General features: G+C 32.9%; 1 protein-coding gene across 2 annotated transcripts; it reads left to right on the top strand.

Moving 5' to 3' along the window:
* Positions 1-2853: 2853 nt before the first annotated feature.
* LOC132926558 (uncharacterized) lies at positions 2854-13435 on the top strand. Of its 2 annotated transcripts, none has more exons than XM_060990926.1 (6): positions 2854-3479; positions 5823-5869; positions 5968-6043; positions 7320-7798; positions 10772-11161; positions 12890-13435. In XM_060990926.1, the coding sequence occupies exons 1-6, from the start codon at positions 3227-3229 to the stop codon at positions 13067-13069; spliced, it is 1425 nt and encodes a 474-aa protein (XP_060846909.1). In that variant the 5' UTR covers positions 2854-3226; the 3' UTR covers positions 13070-13435. The 2 variants fall into 2 exon arrangements, with proteins under 2 accessions (XP_060846909.1, XP_060846910.1); XM_060990927.1 differs by having other exon boundaries at positions 2871-3479; positions 7320-7789.
* The last annotated feature ends 1957 nt before the right edge of the window (positions 13436-15392 follow it).

Genomic DNA, 15392 nt, shown 5'->3' with positions numbered 1-15392 from the left:
TAAAATCCAAATGCGTTATAAATAGGTAACATTCTAACATTGCAAACCTAAATACCTAATACTGTACCTGTAAATATATTATACATATATAAAGTATGTACCATGTACGTCCATGGCATTAGTGCATTACCAATACAAACTCATTATAAACTTATATTTATAAAACGCAAAATTACACTTATAACAATATTTTTAGCTCAAAATAAGCTGGAGGTGCTAAGCTCTCCCTGACACCCCCGTATGTGCGCCAATGAATACATAATATATTATTACACTATAAATTATATTTAAAATGGTATCCAAGATCAAAGTTATAATACCTATATAATATTATGTATTATTAATAGGTATTACTATTTAACTTAAATAAGTCAATTATACTGATATATATACTGTAGTAAGAATGGTGTAAATTGTAAATAAGTTCATGCCTTCTTGGTATAAACAACATAATAAATTAGTGTAGATATTATTAAAATTTCATTGTTTATATAGAAAATTATGATATATGTGATTTGGGATATTTGAATTTTATACGATTTACAGTGAAATAAGTAAACGTGTAATTTTACTTTAAAATAATCAATAAATTTCATTAAATTTTGAATTAAAAACTATTATTAAAGAATGTATGTTGATGTATTTTTTTATATTTTTAACTGTCTTAAATTAATTAAAAACAAAATGTTTCAAAAATATAAGTAAAAAAAAAAATTAAAAAGTCAGAGTTTATAAATGTTTATAGATAATTATCTATAAACATAGACATTTCTTATTTTTATATTTTTCCTGGTCTCCAATTTTTATTCCGAAATGTGTATAATATGCATTTTTTACGAATGGAGTGATGTTTTGTCTTTGTTCTTCACCAATTCACCATAATATATTCGCTTTAAATAAAACAAAAAATTTCTGGACTGTTAACACACTGTCTTTTTTCCGTGATTATAATATTATATATTATATTATAATATCTACCTATTAAAATATAGTAATAGAACACTAAAAATATAATATATAGTTACTATTGTGTATTGAAACTGCAGTGGCACTAAATGATAAAAATAAAGTAATAATAAACAAATTACCTCCGAACTTATTTTATCAGTTTTTCCCTAAATGACGATCCTGTATGGTCGTATATAATATAAAAACCACTATATCTTTATTCATCATGAATTATGATCAAATGTATGGTTGTTAATTATTCAATTGTAACTACTTAGTATAATAATAATAACGATGACATATAGTAACGAGTTAACTGTTCGTAATTTGTGCATAATGTTAAATGGTGATAACGGAATAACTTGAAAACTTTACGTGATAGACAAAAAATATAATATTTTTGAAATCATCGTCCAAAAATACTTTTAAATCAGCAATTTAGCTACAAATAAATTATAAAAAATATAAACAGCAAATCTTGTAAACCTATGTAATTCAAAGAGCCAAAATATTTTTAAAAATGTATAATTTCTTGAAATTTTAACATAAATATTTGGCAAAATATATCATAATATATCTATTTAAGTTTGGTATTATCTTAAGTGTATGAGTAGTAGCGGTTAAATAATGAGTAATGACGTAAGTTAGAAAATTATTCAATAAATTGTTAATACACAAATAATTATACCAACATTTTGATTAAAATATGCAAAAATATTCTATTCAACTCAGTATGAGCAACAAATTGTTATCGTTGACATAACTAACAATAGTAACACAACATTTGAATTTAATAAAAATATATGCTTATGCATAAAAATGTTAGCCCTACTCATCAGGTACATACTTCTAACCAGTTCAAAAGTGTTGTAATGTTTATTCATTAATATGACAACACCGTGTTATTATTTGACGTTGTTGTGATTTTGAGCGACTTTTATGCGTATTACCCATAAATAATTGATTATAAATAAAAGTGAAAATTTAGTTATTATTATTCAATACGTTATATATTTTAAATTAAACAAAATCTGCGTGTCCCCGTTAAAAAAAAAATTCAGCCAAAAATTATAATTCAGCATAATAATTATGAGGTACAGAAAATGTACTTGAAGCTGATCTAGAACTCGATTATGTATTAATGAATGTGTATATACTTACAATTTCAAGGACACATTAAAGATATCAATGATAATAACAGTAATATGGAAATATGTAGGTACTCTAAATTATTAGAAAACGTAACCTGTAAATAGTTTACCTTTATATTGAAAAGTTACTTTATATATTACATATATTTTTTGTTAATTCTTCAATACACAATGCTCTTTTTCTATACTTTCAACAAAAATAATGAATTATTAATTCAGTATAGTCCCACTATGTCCCGAGATCGTTGTTCAGTATTGACATTATTGTTTATGGATAGTGAAATTATACAGTGTCATTAGAATTATTATACCGAGCGGAAATAGATGTCTCGGCCAATACATAAACGAGAAAAAATACATTTTGAACTTGGCTTTCGATATTGTATGAATATATTTTTTGTTTTTATTAATACGCTTCGACATTAAACAATATATAATATCGTTATAAACAGTTATCAACAGTATAAAATACTATTTATTATTATAATTATATAATAATAATAATAATAATGTTTAAACATCTCTATTACATATTATATGTAATCACATTTCTATCATAGTTTATTTTAAGGGGGAAAAAATATATTTTACTGAATTGTGGGAGGGGGGAAGGGTCAAAATCCGGGTTGCCCCGAGCCACTATAAATTCCCATAAACACTCCACTGTAGCCCGTGGCAGAGTCGATCGGCCAAAACCATAACGACGAAAACAATGACGGGCTTATAACACCTCCTAACCAGTTGACACGCGCGTAATACAACACTATATTATCGGCAACGGCGTGACGCACGTAACATTATTGTTATCGTGTCATATAATTATTGGCTGTCGCCGTTGCTCGTGACTACTGCGGCGGTGTTGTATTATAATTTATAATATCATATTTTAATGTCGCGCGCCTATTCCGCGCCGTAAATAGGTATAATCACGCGATTTGCAATTCAAATCGGTCGGCGCCCATTACCGCCGTCGCGCCGAGCCGCCCGACTGCACGGCGACTCGCGGTGAGCACCGCAATCGTAGTCGCGCCGTCGGCCGAAGACCGTTTACGACCGTACGGCGACTGCAGGTGGCCGTTACCCGGTCGTTTTCCACGACGACAACGACAACGACCGCGTCGTGAGCGATGGAGTGTGTGTCGCTGATGTGCTGGCTATGGTGGTCGGCGAACGCGGCCGCGTACTGCGTGGGCGCGGCGGTCGTCGTCCGCCGGTTTCTGGTGCCGTGGTCGTGCTGGCTGGGCCGCCGCGCCCTGTGCTGGTGCTGGTACGCCCTGTCGAGCGTCCGCGGCGACGCCGGGCCGGACCGACCGCGCGCCCCGCCCGTGTGCCGGTGCTGCGGCGGCGTGTACTTTGACGACATGGCCGGCGGTTGGGCGGGTAAGTGTATACACGTGCAAGCGTTGTTCAACGGTTCCTGGAAACCTGCGTAACACCCGACGGTTTTTCACGGTAAAAAAAAAAAAATTAATTGGCATCGTTCATAATCAATAATGTCGTTGTAGTCGGTGGGACAATTTTTCTTCGACCGAAAAAAATAATAATAACAATAAACAAATAAAGAGAGAAAAGATGCTTTTAATTTTTTTTCACGCACATTTTGTTTTCGTATCGATTTTCCTCATATTTACGTACATGCGCGACTATGGCACGAATAATATTGTCAATTGTCATAGTATTAATAAATTATAATATTACTCATGAGTTATAACACATTCCTAAATAAATAATATAAACGCAATTAAAAAACCGACGAGAAGTTATAGTAAATAGTTCTGAATTATTATAAAAATTAATATAATATTTGGCTACTTACATTTTATTTTTGATTTTAATTTATTTCGTATTTAATGTTTACCTTTATACAGGGTGATTCTTTTATTATTAAACACACATTATTTCAAAAAGTCTTGGCTTTTCAATTTTTTTTTTTTATAATTTTTAACTTCATGCTTTCCTAAAACTTTATAATATTTTATATTTTTGGCCCTTGTATTTACTTGTGAGATCATTATCAACTTTTGATTTTCAAACGGCAACCTTTTATTTAAAATGCCATTAAATAGTAGGGCTTTTTTTTATGAATTTTAACGTTAAAATTATTAGTTTTGGCTGCTCAAAGTTGCTTGTTGAGGTGTTTAGATGTTTGTCCTACAGGCTATTATGGCTGTGAGGCGGTGCTAACTATACAAGTATAAAATTTATCACTGAATCAATAGTCGAGATAACGAGTTTATTACATATAAAAATGAAACAAGAAGTATTATAAAACCAGATACCGCCTAACTTGAAAAGTTATATCTCGCTAAAAAAATTAACAATAAATAATAATTTAAACATTAAAATTCATAAAAAAAATAGCCCTATTAATTTAATACATTTTTAAATATAGGTTACCATTTGAAAATTAAAAGTTGATTGTAGTTTCACTAAAGCGCGAAAAAGATAAAAATAGTATATGGTTTAAGGAAAGCATGAAATAAAATATTTCAAAAACAAAATATGAAATAGTCAATACTTGACGAAATAATGAGTGTTTAATGATAAAGGAATCGCTCTGTTTACAAATATGCAGAACAATTTTTGTAACTAGAAAATGACTAGGTATGGCCATTATCGGCGCAACCCATTTGTGCCCGAACCCATTTATCGTAGCCCATTTGCGCCCCAAATCATAGCCCATATGCGCCCGATTCAGATCAGGTGAAAATCGTGCAACGTTGCCATTTATTGAGTATATTGGCGTGTAACTATAAAATCCAAAATAATATTTGATCGTTTCCCAAGCTAATCCTCGACGCACCTCGCACCACAAATTGCGCTGAATCATTTCACAAGCACTTTAACTCCCAATTTTATTCACCTCATCCTCCATTGACTAGTGTAATTGAAAATTTAAAACTTATACAAGTAGAATCATATCTAAAAATAAATTAAATCAAGAAGGGTAAAATAAAACCACGACGTAAAGAGGAAAAAGAAAAAATACAACATACTTATAAAGCGTGGCATGAGTACAGAGGAAAACACTTAAATAAAATAGAATACTTAAAAAAAATTTCTTATAAATTTCGGGGAATCAATTTATAATAACTGTATGATTATTTTAATATTATTATAATTTAATTATTTTTTGTGTTATTAACATTCTTATTATTGACTAATGTACCTATATTATTAATTTTGATTATTTTTGACAAAATAATAAATTTTTGATGCAATATAAATAATATTTATGTATATATAATATGTATACTGTTTAGTATTTAACATTATTTTTAAAATTATTACTTTTTTTTAATTTTGATTTTACATAGAATTGTATATTTTTAAACAACAACGGGAACGTTGCATTAAAAATGGGCGCATTTGGATTATAAATCAGGGTGTTAAGTTTTTTATTTTGGGCGCAAATGTGCTGCTCTTGGGCGCAAATGGGCTACAGCCGCCATTATAATGTATGATTAAAAGTATTAAAACGTAATCGAAACGACAATACAACTATGGTCTACGTATTTTTATCTAATACATTTCATTTTAAAGGTAGAAATGATGAATGTGTTATAGCTCTATACTAATACCACGTAGGTATTACACGTATAATCTTATTTTCACACATCGTAATTTTTGTTTTTGGTTCCTCGTTGATGTGAAAATCTCGTTTGGCCGATATTGTTCAAAACTAAAACCGCTATAACAACGGTAATCCCATCTACACTATAGTGGTGACTGGTTGTACCGACGGGATCGGCAAGCAGTACGCGATACAGGTAATTCACCATGTTGCAATATTAGTTAGCAAATAAATTATTATATTAAATAGTATTATATTATTGTTTTATTACGTGCTGTACGCACAACTAACTAGTTGGCTGACCGTGGAATGAACGTGGCGCTGGTCAGTCGGAACGCGGACAAGTTGCGAGCCATAGCGCAGCAGATCCGTATGTATATATTATATATAATAATATGTTATGAGTTATGAATGTTATTATGATTATCAGGGCTGTGGAGAGGGTTGGGCAGCGAGGGCTAGAGCCCCGTGGCCCGTCACACCATTTATACAAAATTGTTTTATAATCATTCGCCCATCGCCGTAGCATAAAATACTTTTTCTAGAAAATTGTATCTATCTAATTTTAAATTAATCTATTATAGGCTATCAGGTATTATCTCAAAAAGCTAAGGATATAATAGGTTTTTATTTTTAGTGTTGGTATTTATTTTTCTCCAAAATGATTTTAACTTAACCACATTACTATGTTTTTGATGTTTACATAATATTATACAACTTGAATATTTGTGTTGCACTAAATTATGTACAAGTTGTACAAGAGGTATATGTATATCTTGGCGGACAGATAAGTGTAAGTAAAGGAGGCTTGGAATCGATCAGCCCCAGGGCCCACAAAAGTTCTCGTCGACCCTTAAACCTATAATAATGCATTTCAAGTACAAGATTCTATTCGTGTTGCTGTAAACAATTTAATATTAAAACATTCAATTTGAATTTTTAGCGTTTATAGCTGAAAACCTAAAATTTTAGATGTATGCATGTAAAATTTTCAGATTCTTTCGTTTAAACTCATACAAATTTTCTAATCTATGAAATTTATAAAAAAAAAGTAGAAGTATATTTTTCTATGGTTTATTTTATAGAAAATATCACATAACAATGTATTATTTTTTTATATTATAGCTTTTATATTTTTATTTTATAATATGTGTTAATACGCAATTATTTCAATTAATCAAATTGTATCAACCTAAGTAAAAAAAAAAATGAACACAGTAATTAACTAGGCTAACACAGCTATAAACTATATTACCTATGATAAATCAGCAATAAATTATAATCGTAAAACCAAATAGATAGTTAGCTTATAAAATATAATATTTCTGAGAGATTCTAGAGCAATAGTTACGCGATATTATACAAAATAAGTTTATATTATCAGTAAGTTATTACTAGTTAATATTTCACCAAGCATTATAAATCGATAACAAAATCGATTACATATAATATGTTTAAAACAATATCTCGATTTTTAGTCCATGACTCTTGATTGATGAATGGCGATTGACGGTCGCTGTGGCCAATAATACTGTTACCACAAAAAAAAAAATGCCCACCTCCAAATACCGCCTAATCGTTGCCGTTTTGAAGCATTTTATCGCATAATTCATATAATTGTTATTGTATTCACGTGTGCTATGTAGACGATCGGCACGGGGATCGAGTGAAGACCAAAATCGTCGTCGCGGACTTCACATCGTTAGGCGGCGACGTCCCGCTGGCGAATAGTTACAACGAGGTGCGGCACAAGCTGGGCCGCATGGACGTGCGGCTGCTGGTGAACAACGCGGGCGTGAGTTACGCGCGACCCGAACGGCTGCTCGACCTGGCGCCCAGCTGTACCGGCGCGCTACCGGACCCGTGCCGCGACGTGGTCGAGTGCAACGCGCTGGCCACCGTGGCCATGTGTCGCATAGTCATGCCGCTGATGGTGGACGGCGGCTGCAGCGGCGAAGATGCGGACGGAGACCGGCCGCAACAGTCGGAGCACACCGCGGCCGAACACGCCACGACGTCGCATAGACACAAGGGCGGCGGCGGCGTCGTCATCAACGTGTCGTCGGCATCGGCTCAGCTCCCGTGCCCGCTGCTCAGCGTTTACGGCGCCACCAAAGTAAAACGAGTGTGATTATTTTAGACTGTTTACGATTTTGTTTTGCCTAATAGGGCTGGATCTAGCGCGGGGGGGGGGGCACTTGCCCCCAAAAGGCCAAAAGTCTTTGTCGGAGAGCCCCAAATTACCAAATAATGAGTAGATACATAAAATAGCAACAGTTTTTATTCAATACATAATAAATTATTAAAATGTCATGTGACTTTGGCTATGAACTATGAATACTTTCATTTCCCACACCAACAGGCAACAATAACGGGAAAAACCCAATAGTGATTATATTTTGTGTGTGTCAGCGATAAACACTTTTCTGTACCTATTTATAAAGCATATCTACAGACTACGAATATTACTATAACCAGACGACATGTAACTCTGTAGAAACTTTTCTTCTTTTTTTTAGAGTAACCGGTATAATTATGGCATAATAGAGGGGGCGGAATGATGTAAGGGCGCTAATTTTACACTTTACTGCGGGTAAAAAAATATACCTATACCAGAACCGGCGACAATAGGGCCAAGTCACATAAAATTAAACTGATTCCTCCGATGGTTCAGTAAAATTTAATCGACCGATCGTCGCGGACCGCTACGTTATTTCTAAGAGACCGAATTAGATCGCACTGTACGACACTGCACACTAATTAACTGGCGAAATAACCGCTGTATGAATTGTCGAGTACTTAGAATATTATTCGTTTTTATAGCATACCAACAACAACAACAACATATAAACTAATAAATACGAGTTTACAACATACCATAACTGTTATTTAATTACCCAAATTAACTTTTGTGCGTTCGTCTTATATTATTATCGACACAATATATTAATACTCCAAGGACGCACTCTCTATTTCTTTAAAATCCGGTGATTTTAGTTCCTCATACGACATACGAGTTATTCTGTTAACGTTTTTTGCTGTCTCAGTAAAAGCATCATTGACCAAAACTCCAGGCCATATACCACTAAATACGAAACTCACACTACGTCAAGTAGATATATAATATACTTATTATTTATTAAAACGCGAGTAAAATAAAATACACGTGTCCGCGGTGCCTATATTTATTGCGACGATACAAAAAGTTTAGGGCAAATTTGACTCTAGTTAAGTTTACTTCCCTAAAAATTTACAGTTACTTTTTGAAAGGTCAAATTGTCCGGGTCATACACACTTGAGCACATGCACAGTATGGATAATAAATAATAGTCATTAGTCATTATATAATATTTCAATTCCATACAGTAGCCATTATAGCTAGAACAGCAATAAGTCTAATGTTGTATCATTTATTTTAAGACCAAAAATCAACTTTCTGAAAAGATTGGCTACTAGATAGTAGCACATAATTTGGGTTTTGACATTTTGTGCTTAAATAATCGATTTCAGAGCCAGAATAATAAACCTTATGTTTCAGAGTATGAGTATTTTATAGTTTTGTGAGTCAAATTGTTCTGGCCTCATATTATAATACCTAGACAGTAGACACCTACCTAGTTAGTTTTGATTTGATATTGTGTGTAAATGTAAAATGGACAATATACACTCATTAGATATATGTATATATATATATTATTTTTTTATAATTAGTAATTACCACAATATGACATATTTTGAATAATAACTATAAAACTCTCTGTCTCTGTGCCGTAAAAATTATCCGATTGAAACGCATACCTTATAGGTACTAACCTAACCTTTATTCGTATGCTACCAAACCCAATACTAACTTGTATGTCGTATATGCATTAGCTATTGTTGAATAATAAGACGGATTTATCTATATTACACGATCAAATTGAATTCACGTAATGCTAATGCCTATAAATTTACACATGACTATTGACTATGTAAAACTTTAAACTTTTTTCAGTTAACATAATATATTTTACTGTACAATATAGTAGTCGTCACTCGTATAGTATTAGTATATAGCCAAGCCCCGTATACCATTGTAAAATATGAGACACTTCACTGTTCGTGGAGCCCCAATGACAGACACTTTATAATTTAAGAAGGTCGCCAACCACAAACCGAGGCCCTATTGAGCCGGAGTATTGTGGATTTATATAAAAAGATGAGAAACAATAGGGGGAAATAATTTAAGTAGCTTTGTGGAGATATATAAAGTTTAATTTTGTGCCGAGAAAGCCAAACGGCATAAAACTCGGACTAAAAAAAAAATTATCGGAGTAAAATATTAATGACCTATACTGTTAATATAATATAATTTTATATATCTAAAACAACCTCATGAGGGGGCCCCGGCGTTCGTAGATGTCGAGGGTATACATTACAACCATAATTCATTATATATAATGTTATTTTTTTTTTATAAGATATAAGGAATATAAAAATACTCACATACCGGCCGGATATAACAATATATAATATATAACTAAAAATACCAAAAAAAAAACACCACGTCACTCATCGTTGTTGCCCCTTCCTCGGCATATCCGCCGGGGAAACGATCCAGGGCGCTCTACTCCATAACGATGGTGTAGACAACTATAGTTAAAAAAAAAGGATGGTATTTAATGACCATCTAGCCAGAGCTAAGGAACGAGAGTAGCTTTCTTTGTCCATAATTTATCGGCAGTTGCTAGCAGCGGTTATCGTCGCGCGTAGGGCTTCGCGCATGATAACGGCGTCAACGGAGTAACTTTAGGCGCGCGGTGCGTCACGCTAGGATACCTTTATTTGTTATAATTATTGCTTAATCTACATCTCACGTTACAAATAACTAGATACACCTGCAGCGGACACGGGATTCCAGAAATTTTGTACAGAAATGACAATTTTTTTCGTATTATGTTGTAACCCCCCCCTGGCCCCCGACCTAACCATGAATTTCACAAAAGGGCGGTACCGGATGTTGTTGTACCTATCATTTAACGATGCGTGCCTATATAATATCCGAATAGTCGCTGTGCACTGTTCGACGGTCACGTATTTTGTCTGTATTTGTGCACAGGCGTTTGTGGAAAAGTTTTCGGTCGAGCTGGCGGCCGAATACGACGTTGCGGACTCGAAGCGTCAGATCGGGGTCCGGTGCCTGACGCCCGGGTTCGTGGCCACCAAGATGAGCCGGATCCGAGTCACGGCCACCGACGACACGAGCTGGACGTACGCGCCTTCGCCGCAGTCGTACGCCAGCCACTCGCTCCGGGCGTTGGGCTGCCACTGCGCGTGCGGCTGGACGGTTCAGCGGCGGCCACGCGCGTGGACGGACCGAAACGGCGGCAAGGCCGGACCGGGATTGATGGAGCAAACGGTGAGCGCCGTGTTCGACTCGCCGTCGTCGCCGCTGTCGGCCGGACGGTCCGGCGTCACGACCACCGGTTACCCATCGCACACGCTCATGGTAACGTATAATAATAGTAATAATAATAATAATGAATGATAAATAATTATAGCTGTAGCGTTTTCGTGTTTTTTTAATTTTTTTGCACTGGTCGTGGATTATTCTGAGGGTATAAGATTTAGATTTGACACCTACCTGAGTATACGCGAAGTGGTGAAATTAAATACAAAGTCTTACACTTGCGCATTTCGACAATTATTCAACATATTTCGACAATTATTCAACATATTTCACTGCTGTCGTGATTTAGGAAAAGTGCTGCACGGTTGAAAATCTGTTAGTTTGTTAGTGTGCATTTTTTTTTTTTGAATTTTATAATTTTTTTATAAAACTATGTCTAGGCAACGTGTCCGTCAATATACCTTGTTCGGATAACGTTTTGAAAATAATAATTCCCAACACAAATTATCTTCAAATCCCTTTGTCGGTTGATAAACGATATGGCTATCGACAATCGTATACGATTAAAAATTTATAATTAATTTAATTTTTTATAATTCGTAATATTTTACGAAAAAGAATATTAATAATCATAGTAGTCTGTTGTTTGAGTTTCGCAACGAACGTTAGATAGGTACACTGCATGCATCAATATACTTACTATAGGAAGAACAAACTTACATTATTTTATTTTTTTAACTATACCTACGCCGTTTTATTTTTCTTAAAATGTTAAATAATAGTGATATTTATCAATACATATCATATACATATCAGGTAGGTTGTAATTAATGATTTATGGATTATAAATTATTGTTTATTTAAAATTATTTTTGACGTTTTAATATTTTCACAATATGTATTATGATGGGTGATTTTCAAATTAACCAATTATTATATATGTATATTTTCACAAATGTTTCTATAAAAAAAAAATATAACATTTTATTATTAAAAAACCTAAAAATTCTTTTATAAAAAAAAACTTTTTAAATTTTGTTGACTATTTTATTTTGCATATTTATCAATTTTTAGAGCTATATTTTACGTTTGCTTTGCTGTTTTTAAGTGAATATTAAAGCGTTTAAAATGTACTTTTTTTTAATGTTATAACCTCCGTGCTTTAATAATAAGTAATAAATATATTTTGGAGAAAAAAAAAATCTCTCAATATCCCTTTTATAGAAAATATTACTTTCATACGACTTTATAAAGTTCTGATATTATAATTTAAAAATAACTTTTGAGCTAAAAAAATATGTACAAAATGGAAAATACATAAAGTATTGGATTATTTTGATAAATCTGTGAACGCATAATTATTATAATGTAACTGACGGTCATGAAGTAAAACAACTATTGACATTTCATTTCACCCGTCAACATTCTATCAGTATATAATAATATACTGTATATTATATACGTATGTAAACGAAATACGAATATTCATTAAAAAAACGTCACTTCTATTTTCGTTACAACGAGACAACAGATAAGTGCGTCGTTCGCTTTTAGGTCAACGAGTTCAGCAAGGATTTTAAATAATAGTATCTATTTAAATTTCAAATTAAAAAATGTTCAAAATATCATCAAATTTATCATTTAAACTATTACGTATACAAAAATACCTCCAAAAAAATTGTCGGGTAAAAGTGAAAAATGTATTTAAAAAAATTTAAAAATGCGAAACATTTGTTTCTGGTCATAGTTAACTTACATAACCTAATCACGGCCAGATAGTTTTCTGATTTTGGTAATATTGGTCTATTACTAATAATAATATTACAGCTGATAGCAGTGAACGCAGTCCGGTGGATGTTTGGCGACAAATATTTGACAAATGCCGCTGGTCGGATGATGTGCGGTGTCCGGGACCGGATAGCGAGACATGAATCAGCCAAGATGCAAAAACCTACTTCCAGTGCCGAGTCCAAAATCCAAAGCCGCGGGGCTGGAATTCACGACTAAATGTTTTTGACTACAAGATTAATAACTATATACGATCGATTGTCCTCATATATCACGATATCGAACACAACTATACGTTTTAAAAGGGTTATCATCACGAGGGAGATCTATGAAAACATAATATTTCCGGGGTGCCTGAAACCTTGATCAGCCCATAGATATATGGGCACTTGATTATCGACGAATTTCTTTTAATATATAAATTGAATTATTTATTTTGTTTACTTTGTTTTTTATACAATGGTCAATGGTTATTATATTGCTTTTGTATGACACACGATGACTACATATCTATATATACATTATACGCGCACTGTAGATGTTTAATATATACGCACTATAGACAGTGTATTTTATTTGACAACATCATACTCGTATATTCATATTTTATTATTTTTTAAGCTTCCCTGATAGGTCCTTTTACCGATTACTTATTACTTAATGTGAATGCAATTGTTGAATAAAATCAAAACACACAGAATTGTATACTCAGTTTATATTACACGGATAAAGTTGTTATTATAATTGATAACTGATAAGTCATGAGGTAATCTCAAGTATACTTTGATAGTTGAAATCAAGTAAATAATAATAAGTCGACATCGGATTCGAAAATGTGTATGGTTAGAAAACTAATGAAGTTCGGCGTTTGCGGTGTTCATTAAAATTTTAGATTGCGCATCAACAGTGTTTATTATTGTGTATAACCACGTGATCCGTGTTCAGAATTCATAATAATGTGTCACATTTAAATAACCGCCTAATATACGGCGAAGTAGTTAAATATTTTCAACTATTTGATATAATATATTGTGATTATGGGGTAAACTACACGCGGTGCATACACGTGCGGAACACGGAAACGGCAGTGCAGTAATAGTTTCCATCCATCTTAATTTATTGTGTTACTAAAATGTTTTAGGGAAATTTGTATTTTTTTTTTCACTAACAGCAGATAAAATACAGGTCCCTGATCTAGAGGATTAACTTTAGGGTTCCAATACGTCAGGAATAGTCCCGTAGGGTATGTATTATAATGAACGTTTTCCGTACACAGGATTATTTGGGATTATTGTTGGTTTGCCAATACAAAGTCGCAGTACGATAGGAATTAGAGCTTTCGCATACGAATGTAGTTCGCTCGTCATGTAAAATAGTCCCCCAGACATACAAGGCACCCCCACTGTGCATATACTAAAGACCGTATTCCTCGTAATGTCGCCACATTATATTTGCGTCGACTAATGTTTGTGTTATAAAGGTGCCCGTATTTGTCATATAATACGAATACCGTGAATAATTATTACAATAATTAATCGAAAGTCGCGCGTAAACAGTAACCTTAAATAGAGGTCATATTATTTTTAGACCCGTCTCGCGTCGGCATCGTCGGAAAATAACACTACAATACTGCAATAGCCAATAGTCTGCATAATATGTATAGTGGAGACTCATAAATTATTACACGTTCAAAATAGAAAAGTTATGAATAATTATTATTATGTGAATTATAAATAATAATATTATTATGCGTCGGTGATTATTGCGGTTGTACGATGTGGATGTGATGATAATAATTGATGAAAACCATAAGTTTTGTTGTTTTGTAGGTACTATATACCTTTGTATTATTCTGTTTTTGTCGAAAATAGTGTCGACTTTTAGCCAATTGAATTGTTACTATTAGGTGCACACTTCAAAATTTGATGCCTATATTATTTAGAAGAATACAACAATAATATTATGTTAATCAATTGTAATCTATATTTCAGTAAGATTATTAATATTATATTCTAGTACTCGGTTATATATATTTTCCATATACGCTGCGTACTATATCATAAATTAATCAATCACTATTGTACGTCAATTATTTTTATATATAGTATTATAACGGCTTATTTTAATTAAACATATTTTAGCTGATATTAAATCCATCATATTCATATAATAATGTATTATTATTCATACATGACATTTTAATAACGGTATGTTTTTGATAAATACCAGTGTTAATTAAACTTGCACTTAGAATTTATTAAAATATGCGTATACATGGATTTTGGTATTTGATCAGCGATTCAAACTGTTATTTTAAAACTTAAACTATATACATTCTTTAGTAATAAAAAAACAATAAATGAATCAGGAGTATTCAGGAGTCAGGACCCCGGCTGTACCTATATCTACCGCCCACCAAAATCATCATTGCTTCCAATCTGCTCAATATAATGTAGCACCTCTTAATTGTAAATGTCTTGCCGTGTTTGTCATTTTTTTTTTTGTGATCTGTATTTATACAAATAAATATAAAATGATAAAA

Source organism: Rhopalosiphum padi, chromosome 3 (genome assembly GCF_020882245.1).
Source record: "Rhopalosiphum padi isolate XX-2018 chromosome 3, ASM2088224v1, whole genome shotgun sequence".
NCBI classification, from domain to species: Eukaryota; Metazoa; Arthropoda; class Insecta; order Hemiptera; family Aphididae; genus Rhopalosiphum; species Rhopalosiphum padi.
The sequence above is the reverse complement of the archived record's forward strand: the minus strand, read 5'-3'. Positions and strand labels throughout refer to the sequence as shown.